Genomic DNA, 23,221 nt, shown 5'->3' on the forward strand with positions numbered 1-23,221 from the left:
AACTTGAAGTAATCATTCCTGTATGACTTTGTCAGTCTCTCACATCGTTGTGGAGGAATTTTGGCCCATTCTTTTTTACAACATTGCTTCAGTTAATTGAGATTTTTGGGCATAGGTTTTTGAACTGAATAAACAATCACCATATCTGTCATTTACACTGATCAGCCATAACATTGACATTGATTATCAATTGTATACCAGTAAACTGGTCACAGGATCATGGACACCCAAGGCTTAGCTACAGTATTAGTATGGGTACCAAAAAACAGCCTGTCCAGTCTAGATTCCACAGAAAATGCAGAACAAAAACAAAGCCATTACTGGCCACAATAAAAAAGCACCTAGAACTTTTCTAGCCTGCTGCATATGGACGAGCAGGCAAAGAGCCCAAGGCTAACAACTCAGTCTCAAAACTACCCAGTTCCCAACTCAATCAATACCAGACAAACAAGTCTGATCCACAATGGCTTAATGCCACAACCCACTGCGCCCAAAGGATCCAGAGTCCAGAGCCACCCTGGTGACATGGAACCCAGAACAACATGGTTATAAATCTATTTGTTTTATGTTAATGGCTAATTGATGTAATTTCTTTAGATGTTTGTCTATACAGTATTGTTTAGATTACTGCATTAGACAAGCAATAGTCATTGTTACTAAGAAATTTTTTTTTACCCTTTCTACCCTCATATGTAAAAAATGAAATGGAAAATTACAGTACAGTATACACTAGTCCATTTTACCATGTGTGACTCCAGAGAAACAGATACATTTCATTTTGAAGTCTCATTGCAGTTCCACTCCCACATGGAAGGCAAAGTTAGGAAAAGTTGGTGATTGGGAAAGTGAAGCACAAAAGCCAAAGAAAAGATCAGAAAAAAAAAAAATTACACTGCAATGTTTGGTGAAACAATGCTGTAGACATATGTATTTGTAATTTAAATATCATGTATTGTAGGGTTTTTAAGAAAACTGCAACAAAAAAAGGGAACACCTCCAGGTCTACTCTACAATATTGCAGGAAGATTTTTGGTGTTTAGTGACTGTCCGATTCTTTGTGTTTCAGTGTCAAACAATAGTCTCCCAACATAGACAGACTTTGCTTTCCTTGGCAATGAAACATTTTACCATGTTCATCACTCACAGCGCTGAGCTTCGTTAGGAAGAAGTCCAAGTGGGAATGAAGAAAATGTATCTTCAGTTGAATGTTGCAGTTCATCAACTTGTTTGCATGGAGCAGACTTTCAACCTGTTCAACCACACAACGTGTTTGGCACCCTGTAGAAGTCCATCAAAGTGAATGTCCTTTATCACTTGTCGGATCTGTGGAAAACACCTTCTTTTATCTTGGCATCACTGATGTGTGGAAACATCTGTTGCAAGTATGCAAAGGCTTCACTTTGCTTGTTAAGCCTTAAGTTTTTCATTAGCCCAAGTTTGATGTGCAAAAGTGGAAGAAATATGCTTATCAACCAGTGGGTCATGAAAGGTAGCCAGTCCTTAAACACAAAATGTGAATCTTTTGATCAGCTGTCCCACTTGCAAAAAAACAACAACAGTACTTCAGAATGCAGGCTGATTAAAATTGCAATCACCTACAGTATATAGTCCAGCTTTACTTTGAGTACTGTTTCAGAAGCAGCTGCATGTTCTCGTACAGTATGTTTCCTTCATATGGACAGCATGTCCAATAGGTATGGAAGAGAAGGCATTGCCAATATGCAGCAAACGTTAATGTTAATGGCTCAAATCCTAGAATGCTATTCTGGATCTTCCTCCTCGTCCTCATCCTCCAGCATCCACACCTTCGGCGATAATGGAACTTTCAGTAGGTTTAAGTATTCAATAAACGTCCTGTTTGTGGAACAAATCCTAAGACATTCGTCATGTAGAAGTAACATTCAGTTGGTAACATCATGGTCCTTCTGTTCCATATCACGGGGAGGGCAAACGGCATGGACGGACTTATACCCTTCAACCAATCTTGCAGACTGGATTCACAAGATGTACAACATATACTGTATGAGGAGCCCATATTTTGTTCCAGTCGGCAATTTTGCACTTATAATATACAGTAACTTGTATGGCTTCTTTATGAATGTTGTCATATTCTGTTTCTCCACTTTCAAAGTGAACTCGCCACAGACGTAACAAACATTGTCGCAACATTGCAGAAATTATGTGGAATTAAATTTACAGCCTTTAAACTCAATTAAAAAGATTAGAATGATTTCAGCTGCTAGTTAATGTTACTGCTAGGTATAGGGTTGTGCTGCCATGGACACAAGACATAGTCTCAAAGGTACGCTTGGGCATGCCTGAAGGCTCCCCAGCACACATACAGTAATCAGACTGATTTTCTTTCATTATTTTAGCTAAACGAGTCTGTGGCATAAATGAGATGAGCATGAGATATGGCTGTAAAATATAATAATTTGACTCAAGTATATCAGGAGCTACCTCCAGGCCACTAAACATGAGCACACATGACTATGCGAAACACCCAGATTTAAAAAAAAATAATAACTTTTTATTATTTAAGTAGCCTTTTCTCAAAAAAAAAAAAAAAACTTGCATGATGGGAATTTTTTTCTTCTTCTTAGATTTTTCCTAATTTAGTTGTATCCAATTCCTACTGTCACTTGGGGACTCCCACACTAAGGTTACTACTAGGTCTGAAGGTCCGAAGACCATTATGTGTTTCCTCTGAACCACATGATGCCAGCTAATTGTATCTTTTCAAACTGCTCACTCACACACAGTTGGGGGCAGAGTAACACACTTGGAGGACAGCGCTATCGGCTCCTTCCGTTAGTATGAGCTCACAGACGCCTATAATTGGCTGTAGAGCCGTGATTGATGTAAGAGCGCTAAGTGCATCCCACACGGCCAGTCAGCTCTCCCCAGGACCCCGGTTGCGGGAGGCTACAGCATCACCTGTGAATCGAACTAGCAATTTCCAGATAATAGGGCAAGCACTTTACCACTGCACCACTAGGAGGCATCATGCAAAAGTTATTTCTGGGATCTAGAAGGCAAGAGCTGATACACAAGTAAACCTTGTAAACCAGTTTAACTTAACTAATGTGTGTGTGATATATAAGGCTGGCCAGAAACATCCAAAATTCACAGATGTCAATATTGTTGCATTCTTCAAGACATGATATAATAAAATGATGTATACGATTTTCTCATCAATACGTCATCAATATACCACCAAGAGATATTACAACATTGCATTATCTCATCAAAGTGCTGAAACAACATTGTTCAACATTATAAAAGCACTTGGTTGAATCCTGCCCTTAAGCCTACTGTATAATGATCTTCATAAATTGCTTAAAGCATGTACAGTGTACACAGGTACAGTAGTAGCATGTAAAACAGTCTAAACCCCTGGACGAGTTATGTAAGACCTTTATTTGACTGGCTGGGCCCCAAGCCTTTTGAGGCAAAAAAAACAAAAAAAACAAAGAACAATACCCTTTTGTCAAAATATTAGAAGTAATACTTTTTGCCATGAGCTGGAACATAATGTCCAGATGTTAATTGACTCAATGTGCCAGATGCCGGGTTCTACCCAGGTCTGGTTCAACGCCCACACTTTTAAAAGTCATTAAAATATTGGTCACTCCCTTTAGAGATTGAGTCATGAATTAACTCATGTTTATGTTTAAACTTGTATGACCCACACCTTAAATCACTCATTTGTGTGTGAAAAAGATGGCTTGTAGCCTAAACAGTGCTGGAAACTTTGAAATGGTGCTTGCCCTGTCAGTTTGCCCTCAATTTTAGTATTTCTGCTTTAGGAGCTTACCCATTAACTGTAGATCAGTTAATGGGAAAGCTTGTCACTTATTCCTAAACGATGACAGTTTATTTTTGTAATTAACTAAAATTCATTGACTTGCCCCAATACCAGGACGATAGGTGCATCAGGGTAAGAAGGAAAGCGCACAAAGTGATGCACCCATCATGCATAGTGCCCACTGTACAAGCCTCTGGTAGCAGTGTTATGATCAGTTGGTTAGGTCTAGCCTTTTAGGTATTGGTATGTATTAATAAGGTAAGTACTTACTGACCCAAAATACTTATATATATCTATATATATATAGATAGATAGATAGATAGATAGATAGATAGATAGATAGATAGATAGATAGATAGATGTGTGTGTGTGTGTACCTTATTTTCTGGACTATAAATTGCACTTTTTTAGTCATCTATTGTGAAGCTACTTATATGTGTGAATTTACTGTCATTTTACTGTCATCTACTAACAGTGACTAATATTCTGGTGTAACATACAGTATAGTCCAGAAAATATGGTAATAACCTTAACACCTCTGGGAAAACCTTCACAGAAGTTTGGAAAACTGCTGTGGGGATTTTTCCAGTAATACCAGCATTAGTAGAGTCAGACAAGACCCTCTTGTGTGTAGTAGGCATTCCAGGTCATCCCAAAGGAGTTCAATTGGATTGATGTCAGGGCTCTGTGCAGACCAATTAAACTCTTTCACTTCCTTGGCAAACCCTGTCTTCCTGGACTTTGCTTTGTGCATAGGGATAATGTCATACTAGCTTTTGACATTCTAACATTTTAGTTTCAGTAAAGGGATGGCATCCTATTTAACTATGCTAGCTTCCAACATTGTGGTTGCAATTTGGGAAAGCTCTAAGCATGGGTGTGGTGGTCAGGGTTCCATACAGTCTACAATCTGACAGCTATATATAATAGTTATGTTATACGACAAGGATCAGATCATTGCGAGAACTCCATTGACATAACAAAAATGCATCCCAAAGGCAACTCAGAATACCTTCCAATTTCTTCAATCTCTGCTGTGCTGTAAAAGGAGACAACACTATGTCCATAATGGTTTCCTGTCAACTTGTAAAGATTCTGACTGCACTTACAGTACACAACTTTTTGAAGGACATGTGGCTCACTCTGATGGCCCCCTAACCAATGGAGTGAGCAGATTTCTTAAAAAACCATTTTGAAAGAAGTATCCCAATGTTTTGACAATGTTACTGTTTTTCTAAAGGGTTTATTGGCCTTTCAGTAGTTTTCTAAAACTAGAATTGGAACTGGGTTAAGGGCTGTCCATCACGTTGGTTAAGAACTGTCCAAACCAAAAGGCTGGTGGTAATCTATAAACTTTACAAAAAACTGAGTGAGTGAGTGAGTGAGTGAGTAAATGAGTGAGTGAGTGTAATTAATGACATGCACCTGGAAGTGAAATTGGCTAAATTGGCATCACTGTGATCAAACTAGTACACTGAGGCATGGTGGTGGTAGTACTGTACGGTAGTAATAGATGGAACAAAATGCAGGGCGATCTTTGGGCGGGGGGAACTCTTCGCATCTGTAGAATCACCCAGCGAAGTGTCTTGCGTGGGGAAAGTGTTTTCCTTTTCATTAAAAGATTGCAAGTTTTATGTGTTGCAGGATAAGCACCAGTTTAAAAAAAAATGATAATTGCTATTTACCAAAGGTCTTATTCTAGTCTAACAAAACTAGATAAAAAAAAAAAGAAATCCCAAAAGAATGTAGAAAAATATCCAGATATGGAAAGCTGATGGCACCCAATAGTCATTTCCTGTCAATGTACTGAATGATCAGTATAGAAAAAGAGGAATTTATGTTTTTGTTTTTTTTACACACCTTTACTTGATTAGTAAAAAATGTTAACTGTCAAATTGTGATTAATTATATTCATACCCACTATTTTATACCCAATTTAATTATTTGGAAGGCTTAGATGATTTGAACTGATTCTAAAAGTGCAACAAGCATAATTTAAATATCTTTAATAAAATATGCTTTATGTTGAATTGACAGTATTTATTATGATTATGATTAAATGACCTTATAATGTGACATTCTATGAACATGCACACTGCAAATTCCCTGCCATTAATTTTGCTTTACAAAAGTTTGGGTTTGTTACAAACAAAATTATTGAAAGCTATTATAACAGATAAGGGCCGCAGACTTTACAGACACATTCAACATTATTTAGTTAACCAAGTTTCCATTTCATACTTATTCATAAGTGGAATTCTTTTGTTGTTGTTTTTTTTTTACTATGAAGCTAACAACAGTCGTACTGTCTCTTGTGTAACATGCTCGCCATATTGCCACCATTTCATTCTTATGGTATGCTCCATGTATGCAGAAAAAGATCCGAGAGCTACAGTAATATTTCAGACTATTTTTTTTCCACGTATGAGTGCAATGAAAACTTACTTAAATCTTCCACTTGACCACTTGAACGATCAAAGTAAATAATTACTGAAACTTGTTCATGATGGTCATAGTGAATTTAACTGTAATGTTGAAGAAACATTAGCAGTTCCAAATGTAATACATCCTGCATGGCATAAGTATGATGATTAACTATGGTTGTGTAACAGCAGTGCATTAAGTAATACCATCTGAAATGGGATTAACACTCCACTTTTAAACCTTTTTCATGTAAAGTCAGTCTGTGGTATAAAAGTAAATAGGAGCTTTGTACATCATTGCTCCTACCCTATAATAGCAATAACTTCTGGATTTCCTCTGTATACACTGGAGCCCTATACTGCTGGATGTTTCTGGAGGGTTTTTCTCTTTTAAAATCACAGACATTTGACAGCAGTGTTAACAGCACCAACCATCTGTGGTGTAGAGGCATTCAGCCCTGTTTCCCTTTCTTTTACTGTCCCTATAGCTCAGCGAAACACATCCCTTGTGGACCACATACGTCCTTGTGGCTTGACAGGCACATTGTATAACTTAACAGGTTAACAGACTCTGCCTATATTAGAACTTTACACAGTCAAGTGGGCACGCTGCTCCATGATCTATCCATGAGAATGTGTTGAGCAAAGTACTTCATTTTTAGAAAGGGAACTAGGAGGGTGCAATAGATGATAATGTATACAATAAGGGCCTGGATGTTATTGATATTTGAAATGACACTGTTGTATAAAAATGTAAATGCAACAGATCAGTCATAGCACATATTACATCATATGTAGTTCACACTAATGAGACACCCTAAAAAAATGAAAATCTCACCATTATCAACATTATTTCATTAGTACTGAGGCATATTTAAGATATAATAAGAGTTATCTTTCAACTGTCTCATAACCATTTGAATCAATAGGCATTATGTGCTACAAATGTCTGCATGTTTATACAATCTAAAAGAAGAAATTCTCTTTGTATATTGAGTCGGAGCTGCATTTATATAATAAATTAACCGCAAATGTACGTGTTGACATATATATATATATATATATATATATATATACATCTTGGTATGATATAACACATTGTTACATACATCTTAAACCATTTATCAAAGAGAAAAAGCAGAAATCATGTGTAAATTAGGAGACTGCAGGATATGATGTAGGAGCTCTTGGTGCTATAGTGTAGGGTGATGGGCGCCTTGGTTTCTCCAAGGGTAGGCGGAGTGATCTTAGCCACCCCCTGCTTAAATAGAAGGCTTTTGTTGCAACCACTGAGGACCCCAAACCTTTGAGTGGCACCTCAACTGTCTGCTACCTACACCTCTTTACACCAAAGAAGACAGCAGAACGATTTTTAGTGCAGTACCCAGAGGTAGTCTACCAAAGTTTGATGCAGCATCCTTTTTTTTGTTTCTCTAGTGCCTAAGCTCAAAGACAAAGGAAGAAGAAAGAAGATGATAACCATAATTTCCTTGGCGTTAGTCTGTCTGAGCCTTGCCAACAATGTGTATACAGAAGGTATGATAAATCTTGTTTTTATGAGAATGAATGTGTGTGTGTGTGTGTGTGTGTGTGTGTGTGTGTGTGTGTGTGTGTGTGTGTGTGTGGACTCTGTTTTCTTCCAGTGCAATATATCTAAACAGTGGAAAATTGCTTGTGACAGAAAGTAGCAGTATGTAATAGTATACAGTGACTGAAGTTAGAATGTACTGTATGAGAGTCATAAGATTAATAATTCTCCCACTGTTGAATGAACGAACAAATGAATGAGTGATTAAATTAATAAATGAAGGAATGGACGGATGGATGGATGGATGGATGGATGGATGGATGGATGGATGGAGAAAAGATTTTAAACGTTTTTGAATATCGTCTTTATCTTTATTATAGTTCTAATATCACTAACAAAGACACAATGGTCTTATGAAGGGGGAGGGGGAAACTGTGGTTGTCATGAGGACACACATGCACACACGTACACACTCAAATAAACACAGACACACACACACACACACACACACACACACACACATATATATATGTTATGTTATATAACATGTTATGTTTATATATTACAATGTATATACAGTACAGTATACATTTTTTGTGTGTATATATGATATATATATATATATATATATATATATATATATATATATATATATATATATATATGCTATATATATATATATATATATATATATATATATATATATATATATATATATATATATAGATAGATAGATAGATATTAATTACAATACTATATTGGACTTTGGACTTTAGCAAGGTCAAAACATTAATTACATTAATGTTAATGTGGCTGAATGTTATATATTTGTTATATACAGTATGTGGCTAAATCTAAATCTAATATTGTGCAATATAGTAAAATTTTATATTACTATAAAATGTTGCCCATTGTGAAATTTTTATTGAGCTATTTTGAGTGTCAGCCAGTTCTGTATCTAAAATATTAGATACAAAAAAACTCATTAAAGTGACTAACTTATTAAATGTGAACCTAGTATAACATGCAATTTTTGGCAGCCATTTATGTAGTAAATGCATCATTTCTGCCATTCAGACACTCAGTCATTTTCAGTTCAGTTGAGTCAAAGCATGCTGTAGGGTTCTGCTGTTCTTTTTTTCTCTCTCTGTATATACATTAGCTCACTCAGCATAAAGATCTGGGCCTCCTTACCTCAGAGTTATACTATATGTATGCCATAGAGCTGTGCTATATAGTTTCAGAACAGGGACGTTGCCATATGCTGTGTTTTCACCCATGCCCCTTTACAGACCCGCTGTGTGTGGGTTTGACAGACTGGGAGTGCAAGATGAACAGCTTGAGCATTTTGAGCCCCTTGCTGAACTCTGTCCAAATGGCTCTCCCATTCCTTCTGAGGTAATGGTCTGTTAAGTAAGCAGACTGAATGGGCTTAGATTGGGTCTGGACTGTGGCCTGGCAAGCAGAGGAGAAGAGAGGAGATGAGATGAGAGAAGGGAGAGAGAGCAACGCTATTATGTGTCTTATTGCCTTAACGGACACCCTGAGACAAGCCTAATTTATATGGAAGAAATGGCATTGTGTATTTATTAAACTTTTATGAATCACTAGGTACAGTATATGTGTACTGTATGTGTCTGTAAGAAAAAGAAAGAACACTTCAATTGTTTATGCATACTATCCTTGTATTTTGTATTTTGTACTAAATCATTCAGAATACTTAATGGATAAATTGGAGTTTATTGTTCAAAACGGGGTTATAGGGTTTGGGTATACAGTTGAAGATCACAAATATGTATGAGGTTATGTTTGCAGAGTATACAGTCAAAAACAAACAAACAAACAAAAACATAGTATACATGTGGGAAATTACCAGTGAGAGACACACGCTTTTCAACAGAAATGACTTACAATGAAATAAAATACAATATACAATACAAAATAAGATGAATATGTGCAAAATATAATCAAATGAGAATGAATATTTAATGGACAGACTAGTGCAAATTAATATATGAAACTGAGATATAGCAATTAAAAGTGACAGAAATGCAAAAAGTGTATTGTGCAAAAATAAAATAATCAAGGTCAAGGCAGATCTGTAGATAAATACTGTATAACTGTTAACAGTGAAACTGTTATGAAGGAGAGGTATATGTATAACCAGGTAGTGGCTTAGGGACTATCACAAACAAGCATCCCAATCACGTCCCCAGACACTGTAAAGTGATGTTAAAACACTGAAAGGCCCTGAGAACAACGGATTTCCTGAGTCCGTCAGTAGAGAAGTCTGTCTGTGATCGAAGTCTGCCACTGAACATGCTCTTCTGCTTGGCAAAAGCTTCATACAGTACAGTGGGTGAGTGGTGCTGGACATGATTGTTAAAGATCTTCTTTCCAACATCAGATCCAGTGAGTCCAACTTAAAGCCTACCACAGATAAAGATTATGATACCTTTGGAACTATGTCATTCTGTATGCATGTGCATCCACAGCTGCACAGCTGAACTGTTGTTAAAGAAGCAAATAATTTAAGGGTAAGTCCTAGCAATGTCCTGATTACAGTATATATAAAGCCAAGATTCTGCCACTACAACAGCTGCACAAATTCTGCAGACGGATGACACCTGGTTCTAGTCTCTCTGTTGTATAACATTGTATGACAATCATAGGTTATAAAGTTTTATCTGTATTGTATTTTATTACTATCAATGTCTGGGTATTTTAAATAAAATTTACTTTTAATTTAATTTAATTCATTGTTACTTAATAATTACTCGCTGACTTGTCCGCCAACTAACATCCTTGTATGAATAAGCTACTCTGCGATACATGAGAACACTAGGGAAAAACGCACAGTGCCAAAGAGTTAATTAACATCCCTTGCAGCAACTGACAGTTCTTTTGTTGCTGTGAGAGACACTGAATACATGCATTCTTACAGTTTCTCAGCTGTAGTTAATGGCTGGGTAGGGTTTATACTGGAGTCAGCAATGGGCAACTGAATGCAAAGCACAATAAACTAAAAATAAGTAGTAAAAAGTAAAAAATAAATCAATTAATAAAAAAACAAAAATTATTTAATTAAGCTTCTATTTGAACAGTAAATATTCAACTAACCCTAACTCTAAGTTTTCATATACTCATCATGAACATGAATGTCATGGCAATAATAATGGCTTTTAACAGTTACTTTGAACTGGTCTTTTTCTCTTTGAAAAAATTTAAACACAATCTACATTCTAAATTAAAGTTAAACCCAAGAATTTGAAGCCCAAGGTTTAGTTCATGTTGGGCTTTCTGCAATCAACAAAGGGTCGAAATTATACTTAAAAAAATATATATGGCCGCTCAGATGATTCATTCAGCTGTGTTTAAAGTTCAGAAATGTATTTTGATTTGCTAAGACCAGGGCCGCTCAACCTCCTGTTAGTGATCATGATGACTGCAGCTGGCAGCACTCATTAGACTGACCAGCATAAAGTCCATGGAGCTCATTGTACATCTGAGAAAACACACACCAGTCAGGAAAAAGTCTTGAGAGAGATGTCCAAATAACTGCTTATTCCAGTTTCAGTTTAAAAAAATGTTATTGTGAGGTGTAAACACTACCCATAGGCTAACAGCTGAGTGGAGGTGCTGTATGATGTATGGCTGATGAATGAAAGATCATTTAGAATTAGTTTGAATTCTGGAAAGCGGTAAAATGTCCAACCAAATTTTTGCCAGAAGCTTGTTGATGGTTACGAAAAACATCTGTTAAAGGACATTTAACTGAAAATTAAATGTACTTATTTTGACTGTGCATCAAATTAAAGCCCATAAATTTGGTCTCCAAATTTGGTCTTCTATTAAAATGTATGTTGTTTAATCTACCAAAGGGGAAAACAACCAAACAAACCCAACCCCTCATGTTCATGATGATCATATGTAAGCATCCAACCACAACCATAGGCAGTGTTTTGATCTTCTTGGCTTTTAATGAAATATGCTTGATAGAAGCCAGTCCCTGTAAATTCTTCTACTTCTTAGTTAATGATCAGTGGACAATGACTTGGTCCAGACGTCTTAACCTCTCAACATTTACATTCAGATGATTACAAGCTGCTCCAAGCCTATGTATGTGGCCCCAAAATTAGAATATGTAGGTTGGAAAATTAAATAACTGGGTATGTTCAACAAAGAATATACCCAGTCATTTGGTGGATTTTATATAAGCTTCAGTTCACTAAGCTCGAATTTGACTTTGGGTAAAATAGTAACTGACTTGTTGGTTAATAATCTTAAGTTATTTAATTATATTTCACATATCAGCTGAATTACTTTTGTACTACGATCTAGTCACAACATTTCCTTAAATACGTAAAAGTTTGGTGCCTTTTCAGCTGTAAAATTATTAGCATGATAATTGTCAAGTCATTGCATCATGATATTCTGGATGAACATAAAGGGTGTTTTATTTGTCTTTTTTCAGTGAGTCGTCATCAGATTTTTGCCACTCTAGGCAGGAATGTAAGCTTGCCCTGCCGTCTGTCCTTTAGTGATGGCTTCAGTTTTGACGGGATTGGAAAGAGGGTCAAGTGGACCAAGCTTGAGGATCCTAATGACGAGACTAATGTGCTGATTTCTATGGGTTTCCACAAGATCATATATGGACGCTTCGAAAACCATGTTGATCTGCTGGAGGCTGATCAAAATGATGCCTCCCTGATTATTACCAACCTTCAGCCAGATGACTTTGGCACATACAAGTGCGAGATCCTCAGTGGCATGGATGACGTAGTTGTGGAGATAGATCTTCGAATGGGTGGTAAATACATTTGACAACTTTCATTTCATGTAATATTATCTGTGTATAGCTTAATGCATGTTACTTTTCATTGTTGTGTTTTGTAGTTTTTAGAAGCGGTTGGATGGGTGTATGGATGGATGGATGGATGGATGGATGGATGGATGGATAAATGGATGGATGGATAAATGGATGGATGGATGGATGGATGGATGGATGGATGGATAGATAGATAGATAGATAGATAGATAGATAGATAGATAGATAGATAGATAGATAGATAGATAGATATTTTCTTGCCATTTGCATTGTTTAAAGTTCATTTGTTGTCCACAGAAAGGACTTTTCAAAAACATTTATTTAAAAAAGTATGGTACATACTGAATAACAATTATCTCTTGTCTTTGACAAAAGCTGTCCTTGCATTATTCTAATAGCGTCAGAGTAGTGAATAGGATGTCTGCAAATAAGAACCCAAGCTGTAATTTAAAAAGGGCTGCCACACATGGTTGTAGATAGCCTTCGATAGCAACAATGAAACAATGACAAGCCTGCAAGTTTTTTTTTTACTTGGACTAAAACTCAAACTGACTGGGTATGTTCAGCAAAGTCACTTGGGCAATAAAATTCAATCAATTGCATTTCATTACTCAAAGATTAAAAGCAGAGAAGAAATAGGCATTTCACACTTCACCAGCAAAATATTGTCAGTACAATATGGACCTGACCAAATAGAAGACCTTGCATACTCAACAAATTCATAAAGTTTAACTTTCCATTACAGGAGTTGTATTCCCGTACTCCCCACGCTTGGGCCGTTACAACCTGAACTTCCATGATGCTGAGGCTGCTTGCTGGAGCCAGGAGGCAGTGGTGGCATCATTCGAGCAGCTCCACCAGGCCTGGATAGGTGGGATGGACTGGTGTAACGCTGGCTGGCTGAATGATGGAACTGTACAGTATCCTATCACAAAACCCAGGCAGCCATGCGGGGGCAATGTTGCTGCTGGAGTCAGAAGTTATGGCCGGCGTAACAAAACCAACAACCATTTTGATGTTTTCTGCTGGACCCCTGGATACAATGGTGCTTAAATCCTGAGGGGGCATTTACAATCCTCTTCATAATAAATTTTTATACTGTATTTTGTGCAGTTTAAAATATCAACATATTGCAGGGCTGTTGACTCAATTAACTTTTAAACATGAATAAATACGAACATTAGTACTGTAATGTTATTCATGATTTATTGATGCAGATAGCTGTTAATTTCAATTAATAATAATAATAATTTAAGAAAAATGATGTGAGTTAAAGAAACTGTATTGGTTACTGTTGATTTATATTTCCATCCTATTTCATTCTTAAATTGTAAATTCTTTATTACTAACTCTCATAATTCTGCAATTTTCCCCGACATGATTAAGAAAGAGTTTGTATTCCTGTTCTATGTGCATTCTATAATAACATGCCTCTCTGGTCCTTAGGAAAAGTATTCTTTTTGGATGAGAAACTGACCTTCCTTGAGGCTGAGCAGGCATGCGAGGATGGTGGAGCTGAGCTGGCAAAGGTAGGGCACATGTTCGCTGCCTGGAAGCTGCAGGGCTATGACCGTTGTGATCCTGGCTGGTTGGCTGACGGGAGTGTGAGATACCCAATCTCCAGGCCAAGGATGAAGTGTAGCCCCACAGAAGCAGCCGTCCGTTCTATTGGATTTCCTGAAAAGAAGCACAAGCTTTATGGTGCCTACTGCTACAGAGGTTAACATTTTCAAAATTCACACACCAACTAAAGCGCTGTAACACACACAAGTATTGCATTATAAAACATGAGCAAGCATTAAAACTACAATTTCTTTTAAAGGAGGTGCCAGAATATTGTCCTAAACATTACAAATACACACTGTTACCAGAACAACAATTCATCGTGAACCTTTTTTATTATTTCTGTATTTTTTTTTCAGTTCAGTTAAGCTATTTTGTCCAGTGAATGTAATCATTAATAAAAAATAAATAAAAAATTAACATTAGACATTTTTTGACATATCTGACATCTCGTTAGAGCATTGGCTCCTTTTTTGTCCTTTTTTACATCACATTAAACATTTTATGCACATATATCCTCAAGATACATTTAGCACTACAAATCATATCACAAATCTCTTCATGAAATGTCAAATAAATGTCAGTTGCATAGATTGTCAGCAGGCATAAAAAGAAATTATAGAAATACAAAAATTATTTGGTTTGTACTGTGAGCTTAAACACATTCTATAAGTAAACCAAGTAAATAAATCAAACAAACAAATATGAGGCTACAGTTTACTTACCAGGAACCCCCTTCCCCTCTCAACCCCCCCCCCCCCCCCCCCCCCGCCCTCCACAATTAAAAATTTGTCTTGTGATATCCCAACTAGTAAAATTTCTATATCCCAATAATATGATGAGCTGCTGGAGAAGCAATACATTTTTGACCATTACAGAATGCTGCAAATTCAGTTAGCTTGGACTAAGAGACACATGAAATCTTTAATGAGACCCAGTTGTTTACTAGCAGCTGCACTTTAAATGACTACTCTGAGCCGTGCACTTGCATAATTGTGAGTACCAACAAAGCATTGTGCAGTGGGTTGGGTTTATTATAGAACATCGAATTCTCATATGTTTATAAAACCAAACTAGAGTACAGTGATTTACTCTTGAAAAAAGATGTCACAATCTGTATTTCTACTGCTGATGTGGATTGTTCATATGATTGGGAAAAGAACTCTAGCATTTATTCCTTTTTGTACTTGTAAGCCACAAAATATCCATTTAATGCTACTTTTTATGCATAAAACATCACTCATTTGTTTCACCTAAAATGCAGTGTATTGTTTTTACATTAAGTTTCAAAATGAAAAATAAAACTATTTAAAAACACAAATAGCCTTGGAATACATTGTTTTTATTAAAATATTGCATTAATTATTTTGCAGGATGGACATTTTTCTTTTATTTCACTTCAGTTTTGTTTTATTTAAATAGAAACATTAACTAAGGATATTATCAGAAATCTGCAGTACAACAATCCACTCACACATACATTCTTCAGATTATGTTAATTTAACTCACCTTACACCTTTAATTCAATTTTAGAATTTCACTATGCAGATGTACTGTGTGCCTGCATGTGTATGTATATAAGGCTTTAATGAGCCTTCAAACCTATGAAAACTTGCAACCATTTATTTAACAAAACCACCACCTGTTTTATAAGCAGGACATAAATACAAAACTACATGATCGTCTGAGGTTACAGTATAAAATTTACTCTAGTATAAGAATATCAGTTACGTCAAGAAACAATTATATGTTTTTTCCAAATCTTTATGTTAACAATCAAAATTAGGTAAGCCCCCTTTGATTCATAGACGGAGCTGGGTTTGTTTGAGTCTTAAGGCTTTTTGATCCTTTGCTTAATAGTAGCTTATATTTTCCAACAACATCATGGTTGTTTTAGAGGGATCTTTCTATGATCTAAGTGTAAACCAAGTTTAAAATAATAACAAAAATAATATTAATAATAATATTCACTCACTCACTCATTGTCTACCCTGTACCACTTTATTCTGTATATCCCAGAAGACTTGGTGCACAAGGCAGGATACATAAATCCATCGCAGCGCACACACACATACTGTACGGTGCTAACCACTATGCCACTAAGCCGCCATAATAATAATAATACATTCAAAATTTAAAACAGCACAATGAGACTTTTTTTTCTCAAAAAGGGGCTATGTTAATGTGTTTTCTATTACTTTTTATATGTACAAGATTAATTGTAACTGATTAACGCCAGGTGGTCAAAGACTATACACACTCAAAAAGCAAAATGGCCAAACAATTTCCAAATAAAAATTGATGGAGCTATTATGGTAATTATTGTCATTAGAAGCAAATAAATGTGACACAAGCAGCAATCTGCTTTGTGATGATAGCGCAATGTTTATTGTGCAAAATGCCTGCAGAAATCTGACTGGTTGAAGGCAGAAATACACAGATAAGCCATAACATCACAAAATAAAGCATGATGCTCAGTATTGTGTATGTTCCCCTTGTGGTCCCTGGGCACATCTGGCTCCTCAGCGCATGAGTCCACAAGATGTCTGGGGGTGTGCTGTGCTGTCTGGCACCAGGGTATTAACGGCAGAAAATCCGGTGCTGTAGGTTGCGGGATGTAGCCTCCCTGGATCAGACTTGTTTGTGCAATACATCCCATTGGCACTCAGTCGGACCAAAATCTAAGCAATTTTACATCCATGGGATCTTGGTTGCTGGGCCATGTGCAGGGTGGCCAGTTGTGCCTTTCTATTGTTTTTAGCACTTCCTCTTTCAGCAATTTGCGCTATATTGTTTCTTCTGTGGGGTTAACCCAGACAAGCTGGGCTTTGGTCCCCCATTCGGTGCTCATGATCCTGTCATCAGTTTACTGGTGTATAATAGATAACCAATGTTAATATGTTAATGTTTTGTGGCATTGATGTTATGGCTAATCAGTCTATTTTTAAAGTAATTCAGCGGTGGTTAAAGATCCATTTACAGATCTGATGGTGTCAGCCCACCAAATTTTAGCTCTATTAGAAATTCAGGAATAGCTATTCTGAATTATGCATGCTTTCAGGTGATTAAGGCCATTACTTCACAAGTCTACTTACAGTTTGCCACATAGATGCAGCATTCCATATGCATAATGAAGCTAATTGGGGGAAAAAGGCTTTACTTTGCTGCATAACATAATGATTAACATTTGAAGCATCAGAAACAGAGGGCGGATTATTGCGCTCCATGCAGAACCGCATTTCAGTGTATATTTTAGGTTAGTGATATTTTATTCATCTTTAATTTACATCCATACATTTATTTTGTGTTTATCTTTCCAGACACAGTGTATATTTCAGATATGTTAGATGTAGTCAATCACTGTTTCAGATATACAGGACATATCTTTTGCATATTCTGTATGTAACAGATGCAACCAATTTCCTCCCTGTGATAGAGCGGTGAAGAAGACCCCGCTTACAGAAGAGTTCTCGGCCAGAAAAACCATGTCACTGTGGTCCATAGCAGATCCTTATTAATTTAGGTTTATTAAAGGTTTGCAACATATGTAGACTATAAAATGTATAGATTTTACACTCAAGCATTACATTGATAGGTCTAGTGCTGCCGCAGTGCAAGTTAGGAAAAAAAAAATATTTGTATAATTTGGTTGGAATTCATGCAAACTGTTTGTATAAAATTTGTACGTGCTTGAAGATCCAATCGCCAGTAAAGTGTATGTCATCCAAGTGAACCAACAAAAACATTTGAATGATCTAAGGTGGCACAGAGCTGATAGAGCTCTGATTATAGTATGATAACAATAATAATAATAATAAGAAGAAGAAATCTTTAAGAGGACACCCAAAGCACAATCTATTATAAAACAATTAGAGTTAAACCTTGCTTAGCATAATTTGCTCTGGAAGCATGCTTGTACAGTATATCAAAACACTTGCATATCAAACTGAATTTCCCCAGAAAAAAAAAATAGAAACTTTGATAATTAATTCCAGAGCCCAAAATATTCATTTGAAAATAATTAATGCAAAATGGCAATAATTTATCCATTCCTATACTATGGGCAATTTTGAAATGCCACTTGACCCTAAGTCATAGTCAGTAGGAGGAACTGGAGGTGAACATTAAAATTAATTAAAGGAGGTTAAAACATTGTCATTTAATGTTTTAACGTTGAAAAACATCAACAAGGTTGATCAGGTGATCATTGGCTATGTATGCTTTCAATCAGAAATAAGGCCTTAAATTAAAAAAAAAGTAACCAATGTGTCTCTGATCTTATCTTGATGTTTCCATTTTCTGTAGAAGAGCTTTCACTCTAAAACTGCTTTTAGAAAATGTGACGTGTTAAGAACCTTAAAACAGCTTGTAGCAGAACCACAGGAAAAATGCTCTGTAAAAGTCAGTTCAAACATATTCATGCTGTGAATTTTTCAGACTGGTGTCTTTAATAAAAAAATTATTATATGATAAAACTCTCTCACAGAGCAGTGAGTATAAATAAATATGATCATGCTTTCCTTTAAACGGAAACATGATCACAATACTGTGTAATAGATTTATATCACTATAGTGATATTTTGATAATATACTGTAAGTATTGTATGTTATATAAAGTGCAAGGCTTAAGTTCATCAAAATGTTTAAATTAATAATCATATTTTCTTTCTTCTCAGCTTCCCATTACATAAATATATAGTACAGTATAGGTGATGTAAACTACAACAACTCAAAAAATGAATAAATAAAACATAAATTGTTCATTAATCAATGATCACATGATACAACTGTGGATTTAAACACTATTTAAATTGAAATGCTTTGATCACAGAGCTTGTTTTTCCTCGCTGTATAAATCACAAATTAGTCCCATATGTGGCTAAGGGTGATGTACTGGGTGTTCTGATACCTTCCTGTCATGGCCATCATTGACTTTTTCCAGCCTACATTGGTGTTTCTGTGCGTTTGGATTTCTGTGGGCTAGCCTTTGGTCAACACAGGCATAGATAAGCCTTGGGTGTCCATGATTCTCTCACTTTACTGAAATTTTTGTGACATTAACCATCCTCATGTGGTTCTGGAAGTTTATTTATTTATCTATTTAAGATTACATAACAACACAATGGACCAAAGAATCAGATAGGAGCTCAAACATAGCTGAATATCCCTCTAACTAGTTATATATTCACATTTCACTCTAGGGTTAGGGTTAGCTCACTAATATAAATGTGAATACCAGAAACATTTGGATAAGAGCAAGTTTTTGTTGCATTTGTTTGCAAACTAGGCCAACCCTGCATCATTTTGAGATAATTGCAAACTAGCTATATTATCTATATCAATGAAGAAGATCTATTATTATCTATATCAATGTTGAAGAGTTATTTATCTTATTTATCCTCTATTTTAGAATCCAACTGTTCCCACATGGTTTGTCCAGTAATGTATACCTTAATTATATAACTTTACTAATTGTGTAAATTAGGCATTTTAAGCTTAAATACATTATATCTAAATTATAAAATGTTGAAAACACCACAAAAAGCAGCAGGTCTCTATTTTCAGATGCACATAGCAAGATTGTAGGCTCTTAATCAATTGATCTGCTACAGTATTGCCTTGTCATTCTAGGGAGTGCAAGGTCTTAACAACATCAAGGTCAAGGTCGAAGAACATACTGGAATATTGTCATACTAAAATATTTAAGTAGTTGTCTGCCAAATGCTTTAAATAGATTTTACAGAAGATTATTAGCCTCGGGCACAATAATATTGACAGATCTATTTACTATGAAAGGCAATTACTTTAAAATACATAAATTTCTTTGCCACCTTTGCATTGTGAGTCTCTTCTGAGAATGACCCAAAAATTTTTGAAAAATAATTGAGAACAAACATGTATTTTCCACAAGCAAATGAGACCAATTTGAAATAATTTGGTAGGAGATTACGCGGAGTGTGGCATGAACAAAAATAACCTTTAATCATTTAAAAATGTTTATTTTGCATGCACAAAGAATGTACAGCAATTACAGTACCCTTCCTCACACCCTGTAACTGCAGGCAGCAAATGTTTGCATATTAACTGCATTTAGAAATCAAAGAATCGTTAAGGTTTTGTTTTGTTCTTTTATAATGGAAAGACGCATTTCTGATTGTTTCCTTGTTGTACAAACACAGTTAAAAGAGCAAAGGTTTACAAAATCAACAAGTAGATTTAAAGAAATAATCACATCCTGCTAGTCCGCCAAATGACACAAACAGAGTGAAGAAAGCTAAATGTGTTTGAGCATTAACAATAGCTTTATTTTAAATTTCTTCCATGTTGTGCTACAACACAATAAGGTTATCACAATTATATAACTTTACTAATTGTGTTAGGTTATATTATACAGGTAATAGGTTACTTTAACCTATTACCTGTATAATTTTTCAATCTAGTATAGTTTTCAACTGTACATTTAACATATTATGGAGCAATCCCCATACTTTCACTTATGTATCCTATTACTGTACATTCTTTTGTTATTGAAATAATATATTTGCTGTCAGAGTTTGGTCACTGTAGAGGGAAGGGTTATGAAACATCTTCTAATATCCTCATAAATCCTAATTGAAACGTCTCTTCCCAGAGATGAGATGACTCTTCTTTCAGGATCTCTCTCTTCTCTGCCCCTATCCACAGGAATGGTTTCATGTTGAAAATGATGTAAATCTTGCTACAGCCTTCACAGTGAACACATTTCGGCTTAACCGAATACCTGTAGATAATTATGAAGTGTATTTCCAGACATCTCCCTCCAGTCCAGTTCAAGAGACGTGTAGAATCTATGCCAATGTCCATGGAAAATGTTCTGGTTTCTTAGTAAGACACTGAAGACCACTTTTTTTTTTTTTTACCTGTCTGAATTTGCAATCAGATTTTATATACTTGTTTGCTATTCTAAAAATGCTATTTTACTATTGTGTTCTTTTACTACTTATTACTTACTAAATTGAATACCTGTGTTTTTGTATGTATGATTATCAGAAGATTCCTAGTACAGTATAATCTACAGGGTACTTAAATGATTAGTGACTAACTATACAGCACATTTGAAACTGAAAAAGATTCAAGTGGTTTTATCTGTGTATGCATGCACGTCTGGCTTCAGCATCAGGTTTGCTTATGGTGACTGACCTTGATATCACATTTAATCCATTAATTAGGTTTTAGACTTTTGTGCATCACTTTTAATCAGTGTGCATAAAGGCATATCTGCATATGGTTTTGTCTCTGTCTCTTTCAAGAGGACTTTAACAAATCCTCTTGAAAGAGAGGATTTTTATTAAAATGTATTAAATACTGAATTTTCCTCATCTTTCTATCCCTAGGAACCTAGGAAACTGGACAGAAAACAAACAGCCACAGGCACCCTTTTGGGGCTTATGTTCTGGGTTTTGCAGCCATTCAGCTGAAGACTAACTGCATTTCAGTCCAAGTTCATCTTCAGGGGTGTGTAAATTTATGGTTTGTTAGGGCCGTTAATAATCTCAGTTTTGTGCTTTATTCCTTGAGGTTTTCCAGTGGGGAAACTTGCCCATCCTGAATCAGTCCATCTTTACAACCCTTGTCTGGACAGCTGACAAAGCAATTTTGCTAACATGAGCTGTGATATAGACCTAAGTCTCTACAAATTTTATTTGACAAGTCATCTTAGTCTTAAATCAACATTCTGTTGTCAGTAAAACTACTTAGACATGTGTGGACCACAGGAATAGTCTGGGAAAAATGTAAAGTAAGAATGCTGAAAGATGAAAACCACTATTGAATTAAGAAGTTATGGTTACACTCATTTTCATGTCAATTTATGTACCTTTAAACTATATGCTTTTTATTATGAAAGATACTCATATAGGTTTTTATCAACGTGTGCCTATTCTTTTTTCAAATTGATTAGACAATATGGCGGCATGGTGTTCTACAGTAGTGGTTAGCACTTCCAGGGTCAAGAGTATGATTTCCACCTCGGGTCTGGGCGCATGGAGTGGATAGAAAACCACCTATGCATGGTGGGTTTCTTCTGGGTACTCTGGTTTCCTCCCACAGTCCAAAGACATGCTGAGGTGGGTAATTAGCATTTACACATTGCCCATAGTAAATAATTAATGTGTGAATGTGTGTGCTTGTGTGCTCTGAGATGAACTGGCACCACATCCAGGGTGTGCCACGAGTCCCCTGGGATAGGCTTTAGGCTTCTCACAAGTCTGTACAGGATAAGTGACATAGAAAACGAGTGAGAGTGATTGATGAGCCACTAATAGCCTTTACTTTTCTGAAGTCTTTCCAGTAGATTTTGGAGCATGTTTTTTTTTTTTTTTTTTTGCTCATTTAGCCACAAGAGCATTATTACTGAAGCCTTGAGTACAGTCTGTGTTCTGATTCATCCCAAAAGAGCTCAGTGGTGTTGAGATCACTGCTCTGTGCAGGTCAGTTCTTCCACTCCAGACTTGGAAAGGATGTCTTTCTGGACCTCAGGGACATACTACGTAAATCATGTTTGTGGCCCTTAGTTTCAGTGAAGGGGAATTCTTAATGATACAGTATATTAATGCATTGCATACTATGCTTTAAAATTTGGAGGAAAGGTTTTTAGGAAGGCCCATATATAACTGAAATGGTTAATTCTCCTTATACATTTGGTCATTTTGTTCATTTACTTGATATTCAGGAGGGCGAAGTACAGAAATATTACAAAAAAATTAATTGGAAGGTCTAAATAAATTATACTGGGAGTAATTTTTTTCTTAATATATATCACCATACATAAGTAAGTGATTTATGCTCTGGTAAAGTGTTTAGTGATAAAGTATGTATTATGACCTGTATATGAACTTCAAAAAATTACATTTAGAATTAAATACATACACTGGCTCAGAATTTGTGTACTTGTTGTAGACTAAAATAATCACTCCATCTTCTGGTCAAATTGTATAACTACTTTTGCATTTCGCATTATAACACTGAAATCACCTGTGCTATTTTTTTTATAATTATAATAGTTCATAATAAAATGTATTCTATTTTATATA

At 35.8% G+C, this 23,221-nt stretch overlaps 1 protein-coding gene across 1 annotated transcript; it reads left to right on the forward strand.

The window, feature by feature from the left end:
- Positions 1 to 7,534: 7,534 nt before the first annotated feature.
- hapln1a (hyaluronan and proteoglycan link protein 1a) lies at positions 7,535 to 14,886 on the forward strand. The gene is made up of 4 exons (XM_053481172.1): positions 7,535 to 7,767; positions 12,234 to 12,569; positions 13,333 to 13,632; positions 14,034 to 14,886. The coding sequence occupies exons 1-4, from the start codon at positions 7,704 to 7,706 to the stop codon at positions 14,309 to 14,311; spliced, it is 978 nt and encodes a 325-aa protein (XP_053337147.1). The 5' UTR covers positions 7,535 to 7,703; the 3' UTR covers positions 14,312 to 14,886.
- The last annotated feature ends 8,335 nt before the right edge of the window (positions 14,887 to 23,221 follow it).

The sequence above is a fragment of the Clarias gariepinus genome, chromosome 21 (assembly GCF_024256425.1).
Source record: "Clarias gariepinus isolate MV-2021 ecotype Netherlands chromosome 21, CGAR_prim_01v2, whole genome shotgun sequence".
NCBI lineage: Eukaryota > Metazoa > Chordata > Actinopteri > Siluriformes > Clariidae > Clarias > Clarias gariepinus.